The 21,040-nt window shown below is 46.0% G+C and overlaps 1 protein-coding gene across 4 annotated transcripts in view; it reads left to right on the forward strand.

Annotated features, from left to right (window-relative positions):
* COL27A1 (collagen type XXVII alpha 1 chain) overlaps positions 1-21,040 on the forward strand; it is a 217,981-nt gene that overhangs the window by 130,373 nt on the left and 66,568 nt on the right. For all 4 annotated transcript variants that reach the window (XM_009476232.2, XM_087753107.1, XM_087753108.1 and 1 more), the window contains 9 exons: positions 214-258; positions 7,965-8,018; positions 8,735-8,788; positions 8,943-8,996; positions 10,900-10,953; positions 11,261-11,314; positions 13,238-13,282; positions 14,621-14,674; positions 16,104-16,148. In XM_009476232.2, coding sequence (XP_009474507.1) covers positions 214-258; positions 7,965-8,018; positions 8,735-8,788; positions 8,943-8,996; positions 10,900-10,953; positions 11,261-11,314; positions 13,238-13,282; positions 14,621-14,674; positions 16,104-16,148 — 459 coding nt within the window. The remainder of the gene's footprint in view (positions 1-213; positions 259-7,964; positions 8,019-8,734; positions 8,789-8,942; positions 8,997-10,899; positions 10,954-11,260; positions 11,315-13,237; positions 13,283-14,620; positions 14,675-16,103; positions 16,149-21,040) is intronic.

Genomic DNA, 21,040 nt, shown 5'->3' on the forward strand with positions numbered 1-21,040 from the left:
GCAGCAGTTTCCCTGTGTGCCTCCAGCCCACGAAGGGTGTTTAAAGAATGTGTGTTGGAACACGCTTGGGAGCAGCCTGGCATTTGAACTTGGGGCTGTGCCAGGCCAATGCTGTAGCCCTGAGCCACCAGCCCTATCGGGGACATCAGTGTCATACACCTGAGCAAGCTGTCACAGTGGCTCAGTCTCACTCTGGACTTTCTTTTGTTTCAGGGGCTGATGGGAAACCCTGGAGAACATGGACTGAAAGGTGATAAGGTGATCTGAATACTCCCTTATTGCACTGTGTTTTAATTTTGCATGTAAAAACCCCTTTCTAGTTTCTCTTTCTTATTCAGCACCATGGTACTGGTTCCACTCTGACTGTCTCTTTGCTCCCATCCTCCCTCCTTTCTTGACACTCCAGTTTTGATTTTTCTTTCTTTTATGATATCTGCCCCATCCGCTTTTCCATAGAGCTCTAGTGTAGATCAATTATGCTCAGATCCTCTTTGGAGCTTCTGTTTCACACTGATGATGAAGGTAACTGTGAGATTATCTGGTGTTTCACTGGGTTTTTAAGGTTTTATATTGGTTCCATGATGGGATAGGGAGGAGGATGAAGACCTAACAACACTGCCAGTGCGTTTGCATTAATGCATTTGGGGGAAAGACATGATGTGACAAAGCGGCACAGCTCACTGGTTCGGGCAAACCAGCTGGGTCCCCGGGAAGAGCTGTTCTGTGTTAGGTACCTCTGCTGCTGTTTGGAAAGGCTTTCCTCGGTTCAGCTTCCTGCCATGAGGAAATTGCCTTATGCCAAACTGTGATACAAACCACTTCAGAAAAAGAAAAATGGAGAGGGGCATTGATCGCAATGATTTGGTGCTGCTGGCACAGAAACACACAGCTTGAGCTAAATCAGCACAAAGCTGTGTGTGTAAATGTCTCACTGTCATGAGAACCATCGTCCTACAGATATTCGACTGTAGGATTTGTTTAGTCTGAAAGAGTGGGAGGTACAATCATTTATTGTTGGCTCTGATTGCTCAGGAGGGCAATGGAAAATTGCTATTAAGTGTATTCTCCTCCTCCTGTCTGATGTCTTATTCTCTTGTTAGATGTTTGCTTTTAGAGAATGATTTAGCAGCCCAAAACTGCACATGGGGGAAGTAGTGTCAAGCCAGTTGATTCCACTCTCCTTATATTATAGCAGCTCTTTGCCAGGGCTCCTGTGTCTGCAGTTTCCATTTCTCCCCTGTGCTGCCTGTTCACTTTTGTAGAGAGGAAGGCCAGGGCAAGAGAAGGGCTTTTTCTTTAGGACAAGCTGGTTTCTTGACTCAACACCAATTCCCAGAGCTCACAGGCTCTTCTCTCTGCTCCTTGGAAGAAATGGTTGAATATCTTAAGAATCACCAACATTTAAATCACTATTTAGCAAAATTAACCTTCCTGGACATTACCGTCTCTATCACTTTACACAGACTGCTCTGTTTATCCCCAACATTTCTCCAACCGCTACTATAACAGTAAACAAATGGTTTGCAGCTCTCCCTAGAGTTATCCTTACAATAATTCCAAGTGCAGAATTATCCAGCATCCCCCAATAACCACATGCTCGGTCTTGCAGCCTCTCCCCTGAGGTGCAGGAAACCTTTCACTCCATCCCTAGCTACCTCCCCACTGCATTTTCCTTGGACAGGACAGCCTTCCTTCCTGGCTTTTGTTACTGCCCTTTCCTAATCCGAGACTAATAAACCATCTCTCTTGCACAAGCCTCCTCTGTCCCTAATGAGTTGACTCTAGTTTGAATATCCTGGGTGCTATCAAACACTCAGATCAGATGATTTCGGGGTCAGAGAGAGCTTCCAAACAGCTTGTGCATATCCTTTCCAGCAGTCCAACAGCCAGAGGGCTGGGACATACGAGATAAAGGAAAATCAGACCTACTTAGGCATTGACGGCCACAGTTCTCATCTGCTCAGGTGAAGGCACGCAGCTCTGGCCTTGCAGTTTTTAGGCAAAGCATCCGAGTTTGCTGTACCTGTTTGAGTATAGCTGAAGTTCATCAGCTCTCCTTACATTTCAGGGAGGATTTGGCCTGAAATAGCTTTGTGGTTTTTTTCAGTTATTTGGTTTTCTGATGTGCTGCTCAGCTATTTGGCCCAGTTTATAATACATCCCTTTTCCAACTGATCAAAAGGCTGTTGCATTCATTTACTCACTCCCATGTTTCTTTAGTGAATGACACCTTTAAGCATTTTTATTTTCTCTTGCTCTGATTTGGGCATCATGAGTAAAAACACTCATCCCTTCTTACAGATTGTTTACATTTGTGTTTTAATTGTTTATGCTCTGGTACCACTAAGGAATTTAAATGATATCTGGTATTGCTGCTTTTGCTCAGCTTGTAGCAAGGGAAAAAACTCTGCCTTCAAAGAGCTTGTGGTCTAAATGCACACGTGGTAGGAGGAAGGGACATTTATGCCCTTCATGTTGTGTGAGGGCTTCTGAGTTGCAGAAGTGACTGAGGTGGAGGTTGCTAGAGGTGGGAGGTACGCTCTGGCCTCGTGGACCCTCTCCTTGCCAGGATCACCTTTCCTCTTGCCGCCTGCCTCATTTCAATAAAAATGTTTTTCATCTCAGCCGTTAGTAAGAAGCTGCATCCTAAATCTTTCTTTGCCCCCCTTGTTTTTACAACATGCTTTTTAATTGAAGCTGATCTTGGAAATACCTGACTTAAGGAAATCCCACATATAGGAAAGTAGAGCAGGATCTCTGTGTTCTCTTAGTGCCCACTTGGGCTTGGGTCACAGGATGGGCCCTGCCTGGAGCAGAGGGACTGACTAGTGTCAGAGTCTCCCTTCTGTAATCTCCCACCAGTCCTGTCACTGCTAGTGTCTGCTGCTATTGCTATTTTTAGGCTGTGACATCTTATTTAAAGGCTTTCTCTGGTTGCTTACTGTTCTTTTTCTCTCCATTAGATTTTGACTTCATTATAACCCTCCATCATCTTCTTCAGACAAGCTGTCTTACTGCTGTGACCAGAAACATAAGCAACCTCCCTGACTCTTGTATTTATTCTCTCTGTCTGTCGGTCTGATAGTTTGCCTCTTGCCATTCTTGAAACACTTCCAGACCACGGTTTCATGCAATCTGCCTCTGCAGAGATCCTTATTCATAGCTTGGTCACCTCCCAAGTAACAGAGTTCCCCTCTCTGCTGGATGTTGAAGATACAATTACAAGGGTGAACTTAGCTCACCAGTTGGGGATGACAGTCCAGCCACCGTGGAGCAACCTTTCCCCTGCACATTGGTGTGGCTCAAGAGCACCCATCCCACTGTACTACTCTATGAGCATATTATGAGGTCCCTGAGTTCCCTTTGAAGAGCAAATTATTTCAGACTTCCAAGCTGGTGCTGCTTTCCTGCAGTGCATTCACCAGGAATGCTGCAAGAGAAGAAAGGGCTGGCACCATACCATGCAGAGCCAATGCACAGCCCATACAGCAGAAAGCTGTGTTAGAGTCCTGGAGTCCTGTTTACACCCCAGCTTGTGAACAGAGTCCAGAAATCAGTTGAAGACGCGCGATTTTCTGTAGGGGTTGAGCTGCCAACTGTCCAAGCATCTTTCCTGAGACTATAGGTGGGCACCTCAAATGGCTAGTCCATCTCTGAAAGACGTGAGCCATATGCTAAGTGTGTTGAATGTGCAGGATGAATGCATCCAGGTACTAGCAAGCACAGATGATGTCCAGGCTCAGCCAACAGTACTTGTTGGCCTTTCTAAACATGCCCATTCCAGCAGCAAATCAGCACCTTACACCAGAGAGTCCCAGCCTACCAAAGGCTGAATCTTGTTTGAAGATGTCGGGTGGATTCTCTGGAAAGCAGTTTCTAATAAACCCGTTTAGAAACAGAGGCTTTTCCCAAAGGGGTGTGAGGGATTATTGCAGAAGTGCAGTAGTCTCCCATTACATGGCCAGTGGGGAGGGGGATAAATGTACTGCCTCTCCCCTCTTCTCCTCCACCATGGTTTTCAGAAAGCTGGTAAACAGAGAGTTAAACTTCATATAAAAAAAAAAAAAAGGGGAAGAAAAAAAGAAAAGCCCTAGACATTTGGCAGCATGTGAAATGCTGGGTCAGCAGGGGCAGAGAGTGGCAAACCTCACTGCTCTGTGCTGACAGTAATCAGTAACCTTTCATAATTAGTAATTCACGGCAGATGAGAGCAGCCTTGGGGCCCTCACCTTCCATCTGCTGCCAGCCAAGGACTAGCCCAGGTTTGAGGGTGAATAGGGATGTTGAGAGTGTCCCACGTCACTGCAATGCTGCATCGTTCAGAAACGCCGCTACCATTCCCCTTTGCCATGATAGAAATAGAAACCTGCTCCAGCAGTGAGAGGGTTTTCCCCTTCCATGAAAGGGTGTTTTTCACTGTTTTTTGGACTTTGTTTCCTATGTTTCCTATACATAGACCTGTTGGAGAGGATCCAGAGAAGGGCCACAAAACGATCAGAGGGATGGAGCACCTCTCTTATGAGGAAAGGCGGAAAGAGCTGGGCTTGTTCAGCCTGCAGAAGAGAAGGTTGCGGGGTGACCTTAATGCAGCCTTTCAGTACTTAACAGGGGCTTAGAAGAAAGATGGGGGCAGACTTTTTAGCAGGGCCAGTAGCGACAGGACAAGGGGTGATGATTTTAAACCAAAGGAGGGTAGATTCAGACTGGATATAAGGAAGAAATTTTTTTACAATGAGGGTAGTGAAACACTGGCACAGGTTGCCCAGAGAGGTGGTAGATGCCCCATCCTTGGAAACATTCAAGACCAGGCTGGATGGGGCTCTGAGCAACCTGGTCTGGTTGTAGATGTCCCTGCCAATTGCAGGGGAGATGGACTAGATGGCCTTTAAAGGTCCCTTCCATCCCAAAGCATTCAACCATTCTGTGATTCTGTATTGCCACACTAATGCTAACCAACCCCTCCTGCATCCCCCATAAAAGCTTGATACCACAGAATTTAATGATGTTTTTTACAGTTTCAGTTTTCCCACAAAATGGGTCATCCTTCTGTTTCCATTTATATGTTTTCATAGAGGCAAGGAGAGGGGACAGAGAGGGTTGCATCTGCTCTTACAGGGAGAAGTGGAATTACTGTGTAACCCTGAAATAAAGAGTGGTCTTGAGAAAGCCACGTGATGTGATGAGCACAGAGGAAAGGTGGAGGAAATCTTAACTACTTGTTCACACAAAGGAGTTTTATGAATCAGGCCATCTGTAACTTGTAAAGGACATGGCTCAGTAAAATACCTCTAGTAGTTTTGCAGTGTTAGCTCCCCTTGTATTGCTAAGCAGAAAGCCTTGGGAAAAGAGATGTCCAATTGAGAGCAAAATGAGTTTTTTGCACAGCGACCTCCTCTGCGTCCTACAGACAGCAAACACACCTCGCACTTGCAAATCTGTCACTTCCCTTTCTGTGCCGTGTGGTGTGAAGAAGGGCCTCAGGGTCTCTGAAGCTACATTTCTTTTCATAGGTGAAACATGAAACGTAGGCAATATCCCATGGGCAGAGCCTGTTTGCAGTTTCAGATGATACGTTCCTCCTCCTTCCCGTGAGCAAAGTCCTTGCAACCCCTTTTTGTCATCTTGGCATCGCTTTTTTTAATAATAAACATGCCTGACCTCTTTCCTCCTTGTTTTTTCCTTCACGTTAAGGGCACCCACCGTGAGTCACAGTTTCAGATTTACTGTGCTCAGGGCAGGTGAAAGGGGATGCTCTCGTCCTCAGTTTTTGTTTAAGACACCAATCGCCGTTGCAGATGAATCATTCATGCTGTGATGTTTTGCTGTGCTATCGCAATAGCACGTGAACATCTTGCATGTAGCCCAGCTAAAGAGAAGAGATGTATTTTGTCTTTCCTTCTTCCTTCTTACCCTCTCTAATGCCCATTTCTCAGAGGTGTTTGAAAATTGTTTTCTCTGTCATGCAGTCGGTGTCCCATGTTGCTTAAAGGTCAGTGATAAAGGTTTGTTCCTGCCTTTTGCTATGCTCAGGAAACTCTTTTCTTACAGTAGGCATTTCTTAATATCCAAGCATTTCTTCCAAAACAGTATTTCAATGGCCACTTATGCTGTCCAGGTAGAAAATTGCTTAATAAAAAAAAAAAACAGAACTTTTTTTTTGACCCTCAGCGTAGGTGATAAAGACAAGGAGTTTTCACAGCAAACCTCTCACTTTCAAGAAAACCTGTTTTCCTGCTGTCTTCTGGCAGGAGCCAGAATTAGAGTTGCCTGCCGATTTCAGTGTTTTAAGCCTTGGACTAGGTAAAATAAGTAGAAAATTCAGAGAAGATGAGAGAAATCTGGCAATGGTAGGAAAATGAGCTGGGCCATACAGTAGATTTTTTACCATCCGTATTGTATCTAACACTTCGGGTTCATCTGAAGTGAAGCTGTGTAAATAGCTGATTGTTTCCATTTGCTTGCATTGCCAAAACAAAAAAAAAAAAAAAGGATAGATGGAAAATAGTTTAGATGAAACAAAATGTTGGTTATTTGACTTAAATTAAAATATTTTAGGTTAAAAAACGAATGAGTAAAATTAATTTAACTTTTAAGAGCAACATTTCAATTTTGCTATATAAAAGATTTGTTTTGAAGATGGTTCAGTAAAATGTTCTGGGAACATTTACCAAAACATTTAAGCAAATTTAGCATGAACCCATGAAATGTTTCCATCATGGAATCTGCATAGTTCTTCATTATTTTTCTTCTGAAAAAGTTGTCTCTCAAAAGTCTTTCCCAACTCAAGCCTTAACCATTCACAATTTCATTATCCCCTGCATGGTACTGAAGTCGTTAGAATTATTTCAACTCTCTGATAACAAGTGGGTGGTTTTTGCTTGAGTAGAAGTAGCCTTCCTCTGTCATCTCTTTGTAGACTTTGGCTCTGTCGCAGGAGTCCATATGTCTTCCGTGTGGACTATGTTTAAACCTATAGCTCTCTGCTTTTGTATGACTTGTTCCCTTACTAGGAAGCCAAGTTAGAGGCTTGTGCTGTGCATGGGATGGAGTTCCTCTAAGTTATTTCTGTTGGGTCTTGTCAGGGTTCCAAGTTTTTATAGTCATTCCTTCTTTGGCTTCCCAAGTAGAATTTTCCTTTCCTACCCCATCATTGACTCATCCTTTAAGTAAATCACTAAATAAATAAGGTTAGAAGGGACATCAAGAGGTCATCTGGTCCAACAACCTACTCACAGCAGGGCTAAGAGGTAATGCAAGATAGCGCACCGCTCCTAAGAAAACCATCAGGGATACTTATTTTCTACCCAGGGAGTCAGAATCTTTTAGGATGGTCCAAAGAGGGGAAAGAAAGATAGCTTGGCTAGGAAATACTGTCAATGACGGTGTGCTCAAAGATGGGATCCCCATCCCAATGAACACCAGCCTACCCCTCCTGGGGAATCTCATCCTAGATATTGGCAGTGAGATGGTACTAAAGCATAACTGGAAGTTACTCTTGTTTTCTTACGGAAGACGATTGATCTTTGATGCCAGCACTAGGATACACTCACAGAAACCCCAAGTATTGTTTTCTTTTCTATAGAGCCTATGAGAGAAATAATCCATTCATCAAGAACTAAACTAGCTCTTCTGTTTAGCTGAATTTTAACGCTTCACTGCCTTCACGGTTGCTCTTAGCCAGAGGAATGTAGTCTATCTTCTTGCAGCTTCTATAGAAACACAAGCTTGGAAATTTATATTTTTCTCTCTCCTGCAGTTTCGTTTCTCCCTTTAGAATCAATGTTGGGAAATACATACTTCATGCGGGATTGTTGTTACAGTTAATACGATCTAGTTTGCCAGCAGCTCAGTTTTGAATGCAGCTAGTGATGAGACTTTTGCTGTACAATGCACCGTCTAGCATCTACCTGGGCGTTTTGGCCATTGCTGTTGCCTATTTTAACTCTCTGGTGATGTGTATCCAGGGTGATCAGGGAGGAGCAGGTGTTCCAGGAGATATCGGCTTCCAAGGAGACAAGGTAATTGTTTTTCTTTTCTCCATCATCTTTTTCCCCTTACATAGTAGTATGTGTGGCCACCAGCTTTCTCAGCTCATCTTAAGCCATGATGAGCTGGAATTAGCTGCATCCTGCTGTCAGGTTCACCTGCTTGGATAGTTCTCCTTTGGGGCACACCGTGCCTTTCTAAAATTCATATTAATACATGGATTTTGTTGTTACTCATAATAAAAGCAGTTCTGCTAGGGACTTTCTATAAAAGGAGCCATATCTTCATGCAGAAGCGATGGATGGGATTGATGGGGATGGGTGTGAACGTGTGTGGTCCAGCGGCTGCAGACTTGGAGATTTTGTCTGCTCAGTGCAGCAACTTAAACCCTGACCCAGTGAAGCACTTAACGCCATGCATAACTTCTAAGCAAATGACTTTTCCCCTGTGACTACAACATGATACTGACTTCAGCTGACTAATGCTGTACTTAGCACTGCACTGGGGCCTACATGGCTCGGAGCCACAACTAACTCCAACAGCTCGTGTGTTCTTCGGGGCTAAATTGGGCCCTGGCTTTAGCAGAAACATCTCACTGACGTTAGTGCAACTGTCCCAGCTCCTTGCAGGCTGAGCTTAGCCCTTAGAAAGTGCTCCTCTCTCTGCTGCAGAGGAGCTGGAGCCTGGGGAATTGGTATTTTTTGATGCTTCTTTGTGTTTTCTGAAAAAACATGTGTCTCTCTCTCAGGGCAGCCAGGGTTTGCCTGGGGTCCCTGGGGCACGAGGGAAAGCAGGCCCCCTGGTAAGTAACCAAGTGTCCCCTGCTTCCTAATCTCCCTTCTAAAGGTTTAGTGCCCAGCTGGAAAGGCAGCTTGGCAGGGGTGTGCTGTTCTAAACAGGAAAGCCAATAGCCAGGAGCCAGCTCACTTTTCTCCATGTTTTTCTGATTTCTGCAGGGAAAAGTCGGTGACAAAGGTCCAGTTGGGTTTCCAGGACCACCCGGCCCTGAGGTATGTCCCACCACCTCCTTCTTGCATCTTTCCTTTCTTTGGTAACTTCTGCGGCATCCTTTCTTCAGCAAACCCATGTGATAACACTTCTCTCCCGTCTCGTTTTGCCTCTGCAGCAGTAGTTATTCGATGTCTGCAGCTTGGCACCCCACTGAGAATCAGCTCTCTGATAAACACCCATGTGGCATTTGACAGACTGTTAGAGATGCCTATCTCCTTTCCCCATTAGAGCTTTTTAGCTCTCGAGCCCTGTACAGGCAGGCCCACACCGGGTTTTGATTAGGAGGCATATGTATATAGCTGCTGCTAATTCGTACAGAAAGCAAGAGCCAAACGCTGCCTCCGATGTGGGCACCCAGCCTGACGGAGGGAGGGGACGGCTGCCACCGCTGCTGCTCACTGTGACACCTGAGCTCCAATACATTTACCTGAGCTCCAATACCTTTACCGAACCAAAACTGGTGTGTTCTGGGGTCAGAGCCTTTGCTAACGATGGGCAAATGGATTGCATTAGCATAATGGCACACCAGGGCTCCAGAAATGCCGAGGCAGAAAGAGCTTTGCTGTGCTATAGGATTTACTGTTATTTAATGAATTGAGGCCCACTTTTGTTCAAAGTGGGAGACAGGGCTAAGTATCCATCTTGTACCCTCTGACCACTCTGCGCTCAGATTTCCTGATCTCCAGTTACCTTTCCAAGCCTTTTTCTTCACAGTCTTCCCATGCAAGTCCTATATGTAACAGCTTGTTCTGTTCTTGAAGGTCAGTCCCCAAAGATTGTCTCTAACCTGGCAAAAGCCCCAGACTGTCTCCCAGCCACCGGCCAGACTCTGTGAACACTGGTCTTTCTACTTGCCGTGTTGTTCTCTGGCCCTCAAAGTTGTTCTTCAACTGCTTTTGCAGGGCAGAACACTCATTTCTTGAATCTTGCATCTCACTTTCCACCTACCCTCCTCTTCTCAGTGTAGGGCTTCACTTCTCTATTAGGGTATGATGGTACATGAGTGGTGATGAGTGGTAGGGAGGACCAAGATGGGGCTCGTGACCCATTCTACATCTCATGGTTTCCTGGTTTTTCCTTCCACTTTTTGTCATAGATATTGTGGAGGGTTTTTTCAGTTTTTCCCCCCACAAAATACCATTTCAAGTTGAAAAAGACCCTTACTGCCCTTACCAAAAAAATTGTCACGGTGATACCTTAAACACAGGACCAGCTTCCCCCGGCACATTGTCATTTTTCTCCTTCATAAGCAACCAGACAATGTCTGTAAGATGCTAGAGAGCCGCTTCCAGCACAACTGATGGTCTGTTTTCCCTTCATCAGTGTTCTGGTGTTTTGCTGGGTCTGGAAGGGCTCTCAGTCGAGTGCTGCCACTTAGCAATCGTTCCTCTTTGTTGCTGTTGGAAATAACCACAGATTCCTTTGTTTCCCCAGCAAAGGGCTGGTGGGTGGAAAGGAGTCACTGCCTGGCTGAAGGCGGCAGCTAATGAGCATGTCAGCACCTTTCCTAATTCCTCGCCTGCTTCCCTTTGTCGCTGAGGCGTGCAGTTCGTTTCTCGGAGCAGTGAGATTATGCACTGACTCATAAAGATTAATTAAAACCCAAATTGCTGTTTTTAGCTGTGTGATGACAGGGAGGCCCTCACAGCAATAAATCTTCTAAGAAGATGGACCTAAAGGGAACTGCTGGGAAAGGCTGCTCTTGAATCAAACCGATAGTGCTGCTCCCATTGTCTTGTTCATTCCGTCTAGAAGCCGCGCGGTGGCCCACACACGGACAATGCCAGCGCGTAACAAATGTCTCTGCCCTTAGCCTTTAATTAAAACTCTCACAGAGCCTTTCCTCTGAAGCTGACTATAAAAGTCCACCTATGCACCCTGACTATTTCTCATTTTCTTCAGGGCTTCCCAGGTGACATTGGCCCACCAGGAGAAAATGGTCCTGAAGGCCTGAAGGTGAGTGGAGCAGAGACTGAAGTTCTGTGTGGGGTGGGAAGCAGCCAGGGAAAACAAAGTAGTGGGAAGGGGGGGAGAGAGAAAGCCCTGAAGATTCCTAAAGATTGTCCTGGCCAGCGTTTCAGCTTGGTCTGTTTGACTTGAGGTCCCTCCAAGTGCAGGGTTTTCTTTTTTTCAATTTTTTTTCTGTAACAAAATTGACATTGGATGATGTCCCATGGCTGTGAAAGAGACTTTCTCATTTTAATTGCCCTTCTGAGCTTATGTTTCTATTTTCTGAGTATCTTTTCCTTTGGCTCTTTCTCAGGGAAAGCCAGGAGCACGAGGTTTACCTGGGCCAAGAGGACTGCCTGGACAAGAGGTGAGTGTCTTCAGACCAAAACCAGATTGAATTTAAAGAATAATGATGAATTTTGAATATTAATTAAATACTCCGGTCCCTCTAAATCTGGAAGCAGATATTAATATTCAGTGATCAGAGACCCGCAGCAGAGGAGCTTCCACTAAGTTGTAGCCCTGTGATCTTTGCTTCCAGTCACTGCTGGCATCTGCTGACCCTAAACACTCTGCATTGGCTTTTCTTCTAAAGTCTGTTCCCCCACACCCACACGCATGCAGAACGGGTGTTAATGCCCTTTTCCCTGCACATCCCCTTGCACGGGCATGCCCTGACCCAGCTTTTGCTTTCTGCTCCTTTTAAGTGTGTTTTGTTTCAACTGTGAGACCTGCAGTCTCCACTCTCTCACACGGGGCAATATCCTTATGTAAAGAGAGCACATAAACTGAAATTGCTGTTCTGCAAAGATTCATTTGCTCCAGCATCTCAGAGCTTGCAGCTTTCACTTACCACTTCATTTGAAAACTTAAAGCTTCATTCCACTCACAATCACTAACAAGGGACAATTGTCATTGATTTTATTGTCCTGGAGCTGCAAATACTTTATAGCACCAGCAGAGAAGGCCTGAGTGCCCTCTGTTTATCCTTTTGTAACTCCAGTGACTTCAGTGTAGTTTCTTCCCATTTAGGCCCGTTAAGTTTTTTGTCCAGAGTCATGAGACATTGTGCAAATAATACTCCGTGCATGCATGGGCTGGAGCTCGGTCTGATAGCACTAGTAATTCTTAACTTCTGGGAACTCTTCTGCTTGCTCTCTAAATGGGATTAATGCAAATTAGCTCATTTATTTGCACGAAATAGGAAAAAAAAATTCTAGGCGATTTACAAAGGGAATCGAAGCCCTGCATTCCAGGTTCAGGCAGGCATGACCAAGCTGCCTTCAATTTACTCTAGTTAGTGAGTGTAAAAGTAAGACTGAAGACATGGACATGGAGTTCGACATAAGCTGTGCTGAAGGACTTCGAATGTGCACCAGACCACACCACTGTGCCTTTATGGCCGCTGTTACCTGAGGCGGTAGGTCAAGGCTGTGGATTACATCTTTAGAAATGTGGCATATTGTGGGTGTTTTGTCTGAGCCCATTGAGCTGGGTTCCTGACTTCCAGTCCCGTCTTCAGCCCGCCAGCTCGTGCCACTTCATTACCACGGCTGACCACCTAAATGAGAACAGCCAGAACTGTGGCTGCCAAGGGTGCTTTTAATTTCTCTCTTGGCAGTTGGTTTTAGACACTTGAGATAATTTTTGCGAAGCTTAATTGAAGGTCTCCTAGAAACTGTAGATCTGATCCTATCACATTAGAAATTGGTGTAGAGCCAAGGGAGAGGACCGAGTCCAATTGCTGTGTGAGATTTTGAGATAGCTCCATCCTGCAGCATGTATAGTCCCATTTGAAAGCAAAAGGGAAACCTTCGTACAGTTGCCAAATGGTTCTGTGGGAAATTTTACAACACCCTTTTTGTGGGGGAAAAAAAAAAAAAGGGAAGAAAGAAAGAACAAGAGTAAGAGCTCTACAGCATTCGTATCCCTGCCAAATCAAATGAAGCAGAGTCATGTGAGCATGTCCAGAGTACCCTACGGGTCAAATCCAGCCCATGATAGGCCCAATCAACTGGCGTTGACTTTGGTCAAATTTTGGATGGCCTTTACTGGCAGGACTTGACGTTAGATTTTTTTTTTCCTGAGATGGGGAAGGGAGATGAGAAACCTCAGAAGTGCTGAACTGCCTGCTCTAAGATTCAGAAGGACTCGGTTGTTAAAATGTGCCAGCTGAGCACACAGCCTGTGTTTAATGGCTGCTCATACTGCAGACCTTTCATTCTTGTTGCATGGTGAGTCCAAATTTTGTCACTACTTTGCCTTTTATTTTAATTTCTTTTCACCTCAGGGAGATGAAGGACCCTTAGGACCACCAGGAGTCCCTGGCCCAGAGGTAGGTTTCAGTCATTTACTCAGTTACTACCAGCTCTGTTGACCTTGCAATGGAATTGTAGTTAAATTAACATAAAGCTTCAAACTTCCTGGTTTGGAAAGTGATCTGCCCTTCTAAGAAATATTGTATTGTCCAGGGCTTGGTCCAACTGCTTGATCCAGGATGGCTGAAAGTCAAGGAAGTGTCTTGCACAGGGTTTTGAGTGGGACTCTAATTTTATAACTTGCTTAAAGTCTCAGACCTTGAAAAACCCTCTAACATTTAAATAGTTCATCCTCAAGGTAAAGCGCATTGACTGGAAACCATCTCTGTAACCAGCCCTGATGTTTCTTCCTTGATTTATAGTATTTTTCAATGAGTAGAGGGAAAAGCCAGAAAAAAGACCAGACAGTGAAACAGAGTCCTTTTTGACCTCTGCATCACTCTGAACTCACTGATGTATCACAGAAATACAGTTAGAAGCAGCAAAAAGAATATTATCGTATCTGTGAGCTTGCCAGCTCGGGATTTTTTAATGTTTATGTACATAATTGTCATTGCAGGATAGTAAAGTATCTTGAAAATTGGTAACTGTGCTGGAGCTTCTAGGTGGATCGAAAATAAATGTTTTATCTTGCATTTCCTCCACTATTCTGGTAGACACTTTTATTCCTTTCTGGAGCAACGGAACAAATCCAGTTACTCCAGTGCCTGGGACAGCACCATAAATGTTCTTCTAGCCAAAGGGAAAGCTCAACATGAACCTTTTGGTCTGCAGGTTTATTTCTGCTTTTCTGAGCTGTAGATGTGAACGTCAGCCTGTCTTCCCCCACTGTAGGGACAGTCCTACTCCCAAATCCTCTCTGGATGGAGCCAGGGATGGAGCCCATAGGAAGCTTGCATGGCCGAGTCCCTGACAGCGTTAGGAAAGTACCATCTCTGAATGCTCAGGCTGCTGGTGTCCTTGCTGCATTGCTACAAGAAAACTGCTGGAAGTAGAATAAATCCAGCTGAATGCAGCACATGATAACCTAAAGGGCAGCAGCAAAGCCCTTGGCTCGGTTGATTATAGTCCATGCATAATGTTTCTGATGTGATGTTTAAGTAATGGAATGGAGCTGGAGGGTCAGAAATGGGCTGAAGCTTGGAGTAGCTGCCTAGGCATGTTCCCCATGGATCAAACCCGGTGTCGCTTGAGACACAGAGCTTTCCTCTTGTGTTGCCTTGGCCTCAGTAAGGACTGCTACATCCCTAGCACCCTGAATTCACTCGGAGCATTGCTTGTAAGTTCACAGATGCACTGCTGTGACCAAGGGCAGCTGCAAGCTTTTATGTTTACTGTTCTTCCATGTATTTCAGGGTCGATCTGGCCGGAAGGGATTTCCAGGGAGACCGGGTCCTGATGGTCTAAAGGTGAGGAAAGAGTTTGCTCATGATCAGAGAAGCAGTGGGTGGATGGGAGGAAAGGAAGAAGGAAATATCTTCTCTCAACTTTACCATGGTCCAAGCCTAGGGTATTCATTCCAGAGAGGACAAGGGACACTGAGGATTTCTCTTTTTCTCTGAATTTTGGTCTCTCTGCTTCTGCTTGGTTTCTTCAGCAAAAAGAACGATGGTGCATTTTTTAAGCCATGTGCTTTATTATAAACAAGTGTGTTCCTCCTTTGATATTAACCAACGCCCCCCCACCATCTCATCTTATTTTCCATTGCTTCTCCACGTTTTTGTTCTAAAACAATGCACATCATTCCTATCTTTGCTGCCTAATTAGCAGCAGGAGCCATCCCAGGGCAGTACGCTCCACAAACCCACACTCAAAAAGAAAGAGAAAACCCAACAAAAACAACCTCTTCAAACAGTAAATAGCAAAAATGTGGTCTGGCAGCACATCTGGAGTATCTGCCTACTGAGAAAATATAGCTGCCGTCACCCGGAGACAATCCTGGTTAGCGGTGAGTCTGGCCTCTGGATGGCCTGTCCAGGGGCACTTCGCCGGCCTTCGCGTGGTGCCACGGCTGCCCTTATCCCTGGTGGGTTTGAAATTCTTCTCCTCCTGCTGCTTTTCTCTTCACCCCTCATTTTTCTCATTCTCTGAATTTCTCTCATCCTGCACTGACTTAGCTCATGTGAGTTCTTTCTGTGGTTTTCATGTGGATGCTCCATGTGACAGTAACATGCCTATGCTTGAGCTTTTGCAAGAGCAGAATCAGGGTGCAGCATTGCCTGGGAATATTTGGGTTGTCTTTTTTTCTTGTGACGCTTCTGCCAGCAGGTGAATTTTCTGGATCTTTTCTCCTCTGTCATTCAGGAGCTAGACCTTCCCATCGTGTCCACACTCTTGCTTTCCCTAGATGCTTCTCAAATTCTTTGGTTAATCGTGGTCTTTTCCTACTTTCTTCCTGCTGTTGATTTGTTTCTGTCTTTGCCTCTCTGTTTTACTTGGGTCAGAAACACCCCAGCTTCAGGAACATCTCTGATGAAAACTCATGCCTTATTAAACATGGGGATAAAGCAACCAGGACTAGGCTATGCTACAGGAAAGCAGGCAGCTTATGTTTCAGTGTCTGAGTTTGGTTTTGTGAAGGTTATTTTACCACAGCAGGACCAGCTGCTTTTGGGGCATTTCTGTCCAGATCAGTGAATCTTTGCTCCGTGTTTGTGTCAGCTGTGTTTCTTGCTTTGGATTATCTTTAAGGTCATACTGGGTTTTGTAAGATGACGTTTCTTGCTGTTTTTCCTTGATTTGCACACAGCAGCCCAAATCATGGGTGTACAAAGAATCACAAGGGTCTGACTGGGAGCAACAAGTAACGTGTGTGCCTTGTCTCTCCTTGTCCTGCAGGGTGAGCCAGGAAACCATGGCCGACCAGGGAAAGTTGGTGAGCAGGTAAACTCTTTGTTTTCCTTGTCTGTTTGATGACCGCCTCTGTACAATGTCTCCTGGATGACCAGGCTGCAGGCAGAGGATGGGGCTTCTGGCCACCTCAAACCTGTCCATAGTCCTGGTGCTCCAGCTGGGGTGCTCTTAATCTGGCTGAAGCTCCTGGTGAACAGCACTGACAGTGACCATGGTGTCTATTTTAAACTGGAGGTTTTCCCATAGGTAGAGCGCTCTGATAAAGTCACAGTTCAGGTGGATGTGCTGTCAGTACTGGCAGCGGTACAGCACATACGACCGCTGTGCTTCTCAAGGAAGCAAAGCTATGGCCAGGAAAAAGATTACGCATTTCTGTGTATTCCTCTTATCCCTAAAAGGGTGGTTTCCAGGCTTTGCCTATGTAGGTTTTAAGGGTAGGATCCTCTGCTTTGGGATCTGTGCTGCTTTGACTCCTGTCGGATTTTTGGGGGAGCAGAGGAGACAGCAGCTGAAGAAAGCAAGCCCTGGGGAAGAGAGGCTCTGAGCTGTGTTTCACTGTACCGCAAGAGAGAACGTTCTGCTGGGGTAGCAGGGGACATGCATCATCCCTGTAGGCTTCAGGGGAACCACAGTCATCAAGGAAAAAGAAACAATTGTTCCCATGTCTCTGTGATTGAAACCAACCAACTTGTCCACCACCAACCCTGAAATTGCAGCCACAGAGCCTCCAACATGTTCAATGCTTTCGTATGTGACCACACCAAGCTCGCTGCAGCAGCTGGCCCTGGGGAAGAGGGTGTTGCTTCTCAGCACAGCGGTCCTTCCCAGCCCTTTCCCTGCCGAATGGTCAGCAAGTTTGGTTTAGTTCAGCTTGTCAGCCTCTCTGGCTCTTCTTTCCGCTGTATGCAACAGCTGAGGGTCGCTTCTTCCATGGGTTTCTGACCAAGCAAGTCCAAAAAACCAATGTGGATCCTTTTCAGTACCAGCAATCTGAGGAGTCTCAGTATATATCAAGGATAGTTATTTCTATTTGGAAATTAGAGGTGTTTCTATATTGTGGTTAATAATTTACTCCATGAAGAGCAACAACAGAAGAAGCAAAGTGGTTCCACACATGTGACTTCTAGTTGCAGCTTTATCAGATTCTGCACGATCTCAGGCAACACCTTCCAGTGCTCTGTGCCTCAGTTTCCCCTTCTGTGGAAGGCGTGAGACAGCTCTGAACAGTGTTTGGCACAATGCCTCCTGTTTTCAGGTGGCACCTACAGATACTGTTGTATTACAGTTAAAAATGGATATTTAGAGGTGCTTTGAGATCCTTAACAAGATGTTGTCCTTGAAGGACAAAGCATCATTAGGATTATTATTCCTTAACATCCCTCAGGACTGACCTTGGATGAAAACTGTAGGCACTGTTCACCAAAAAGAAAACACAGCTGGCCTCTGCTGACACTGAAACCAGCACAGTGGTACGAAAGCTGCCTGTATTATTCTTAGTCAATTAGCCTCTGTCTAGAAATATCACCCAGAAAGAATTTCCATTTCCGTACCAGTCAAGTCATTAGAACAAAAATGTTGCACCAGGTTCGTGGGAAATAACCTCCTTTCCCATCACACCTTTGCTGAACAAAGCTGGAGTGTTGGATTTTCATTCCTCCCTCCACCTAAGCTTCAGCATTTGGTGTTGGGGCTGGGTTGGCTTTTTGCAGAGCTCTGAGAGGTCGGGCTACCAAGGTCACTTGGCACTAAAAGACACTTTCATCTCACCCCTGTTTTCTCTTGTGGAGGCCTTGATGTTTTCTGTTCCGTAGGCGCAATAGGAGTGGCCAAACTTTTCAAACTTGCTGCTCTGCCCTCCATACGAGTTCCCTCTGAGTGGAAACCCCCAGCATAACAGCATGAGAAAAGATCAGCCATCCATCTCACTGGAGTTCCCTTCCCTTTCTAAGGGACATCTGTTCAGGCAGACATGGGAGTTTCTGTAAGGTTTCCAGTGACACTTGAGCTCTTGTTGGAAAAATGAGGTTTTAAGCCACAGGGCAGTCCCTGATGCATTGTTTTCCTATTGCAAGGACACTGACTCAGGAAGTTCATTCATAAGATGCTTGTTGTCTTCATATGCTGGAAGGACTCCAGCTGCTGGGCTCCCCTGTACCCTGGAAATGTGTGATTTAACCCTTCCTTGCCAGTAGATGGAGGCAGAAGAATATGAAGAAGAATACGGGGCCTCTGGCCCAGGCCACCAGCCTTCCTGTTCTGGAGCTGGGAATGCAGAGCAGGAGAATGCCACCGAAATGTCCGTGCTGAAGGTCAGGCAGTCCTGCGGGAGAAGCAACACCCAGCAGAAGACAGGAGAGCAAACTGGGGAAGGGTGCTGCAAGCCCATGGACCCCCCCTGCTCTGCACTAGAGGCTGAAAATATCCGTGAAGAGTTGTGCCAGCTGAAAGAGGCTAAGGTAGACCTATGTCCTTTATGGGAATGAGGAAGTCCTGTCATGGCAGGAACAGCTTTCTGAATCCCTCCTCCTGTACAAGAAGTGACAGCACTTCTCGCTTGCGTGGCAATGTTGGGGTCAGCCACGCACCCATCACACCGTGCTGGGAAGGGCAGTCACTCCACGGCCCCTTGAGGGTATCTCTTCCCTCGAGGGAGAAGCACGTTGTCGCAATATCAGATATTATTCTAAAATAATCTGTTAAAGGAAACCAGCACCACTGGTTATCTCCTTGATGTATTTTCCTTGTGCTGCTCTTGCAAAGGAGGGATGTGCTATAATGTCAGTTTTGCAGGTGGGGCCTCACCTGCGGAGATATGCATTGACTTGACCGAGTTCAGGTGGGTCGCTGAGAACTGAGCAGGGAATTGCACTGGCATTTTCCATGTCTTAGAGCAGCACCTTTCCCAATGCATTTACCTTCTCCTCCAGAGTGTCTTTCTGAGCCGCAGACCTCTCATTCAGGGGTTTACGGGCACTGTGGTGTACGCAGCCTCTTTGAGCTGAGGAGGTGTTTTGTTAGCAGGTCTCCACCTTTCCTTCCCTCGCTCCCCAGAGGGCAGTGGGAACCCAACGCAGCCTCGGGGTACGGCTGAGCTCCGGTGCACAGGGGGTTAAACCACATGGCTTTTCTTTGCGGGTCAGAGCGTCCTCCCTTAAACTGTGATATTTACTGTTTTACTTTCCCTTTCTTTCATCTGAATGGGAGGATTGTACATTTACTCCCTCCCGTCCTTTGTCCCTGGTTTGTTTTGTTTTGAGTTCTAGCGAACCAGTAAAACAGAAAGGCCATGATCGGTTCCTGCTGGGAGCGACTGGCGGTCCCGTCCCTGGGAGACCCTGCTCATGCTGGGCTCGCCTTTCGGTTGTTTCTCTCAAATGGGCTATGATTTATGCAAGGCTTCATTGCTGACTTGCTCTCTGTTGATGGAGCCAAGAGGGGGGGCTTAATTATGACAGGGCTGGACAATAAATGGGGTAAGCCAGACAGGAGTTAGGAATTACAGCCCGCCGGTCCCCCCCTTTCCTTCCCCCAAAGCCCCCAGCAACTTTTTAACAATCTCCATCCCTTTTCCGCCATGCCCTTGGCTGGGGAATACAGCAGACTGAATCATGAGCGACATGCTGAACTCCCCGTCTAATATAAATGTTTTACATTCTTTCCTGTATACTGTGGGCCTTTATCCGGGCAGCCACCGCTGCTGGGACTTCACGTGCATCATTACACACACTGCCTGGAGTCGTGTTTGATGCAGGGCTTCTTTTCAACCCTGGGAACCTGGGAAAAATATGTTATGCCGCAGCCATTTTAGTGTAATGGCCACAATTCATGTCTGCTTTGATTTAATATTTGCTACCGGTGGCTATTCTGGTCCTTAAAACCTAAATCTTTTGCTTCTTGTGTTCTTTTTAGTGCCTATCCCATTTTGGCTGGTGAAGAATATTGTTACCCAATCTCCCCCAGTTGTTTCATATACTCCCAATAATTTACTAAGATTTATTTTGTCTAGACATATCTATCTAGTTTTGCGTCTGCTTGCAGACACAGCAACGTTAGTTAATTTAGCCCAGAGCAGACAGCATTGGCTGCAAACACTGCAGAACTACCGTGCTGGAAGCCTGGCCACGTCACAGGGTCCCTGCTCTGCCGTCTTGCTTCAGTCCCTGCTCTACCATGGTCACACCGTGGGATGCTCCTCTTGCTGGCTACACAGGGAGCAGTGACGTCTTCCCTTGAGCAGAAACACGATCTACCAGTGTAGACAGAATTTTCCCCAGTTTTGAAGTGAAAACCAGGCCAGAAATTTTGGCTGCGCTCCCCCTCCATCCTGACGTTTACCCATGCCGCAGGTGCAGTGTTTGCCTCTACCCGGCTCGCGTTGGCAGTGCCGGCAGGTTTCTGCACAAGCTGCGATAACAAATGGCGCATCTGTGACAGCGAGAGGGCTCTCGGGAGGGTGTTGGGTTTGTGGGCTGCTTGGCGTGCTGCAGTCGGTGCTCTGCAAACCGTCTGTAGAGCACCACCAGGTTGGCGGGGCAGCACAACTAGTGTATCTCGCTTCATGACCCTGATTCCTTAGAGGCTTTTTGGCGTGGGAGCTGATGCTGCTGTGGACGGCGTATCAGAAGTATTAGCCTTCAAGCCTGAGTTTGGATATGCAGCGCCGCACCCCAAGCCCCTCAGAAGTGTTTTTGAAACAATCTTGTTCTGAATGGTAACATCTGCTGCAAGAGCAGGGATCTCTTCTTCTTCAGGGACTGACCCAAGTAACCCAGAAACATCCTAAAGAGAGCATCTTCCCAGAGTTCTGCAGTTTTTCTGAGAAACTGGAAATTAAGGAACAGATTTATTCTTTCTCACTTTATTATCTTATTTTTGCCTAGCAATGCCTTTCCTTGTTTCATCTCATTGCTTTGCCATTCTCT

The sequence above is a fragment of the Nipponia nippon genome, unplaced genomic scaffold (genome assembly GCF_047370975.1).
Source record: "Nipponia nippon isolate SJK-2023a ecotype South Korea unplaced genomic scaffold, ASM4737097v1 scaffold_16, whole genome shotgun sequence".
In the NCBI taxonomy this organism is placed as follows: domain Eukaryota; kingdom Metazoa; phylum Chordata; class Aves; order Pelecaniformes; family Threskiornithidae; genus Nipponia; species Nipponia nippon.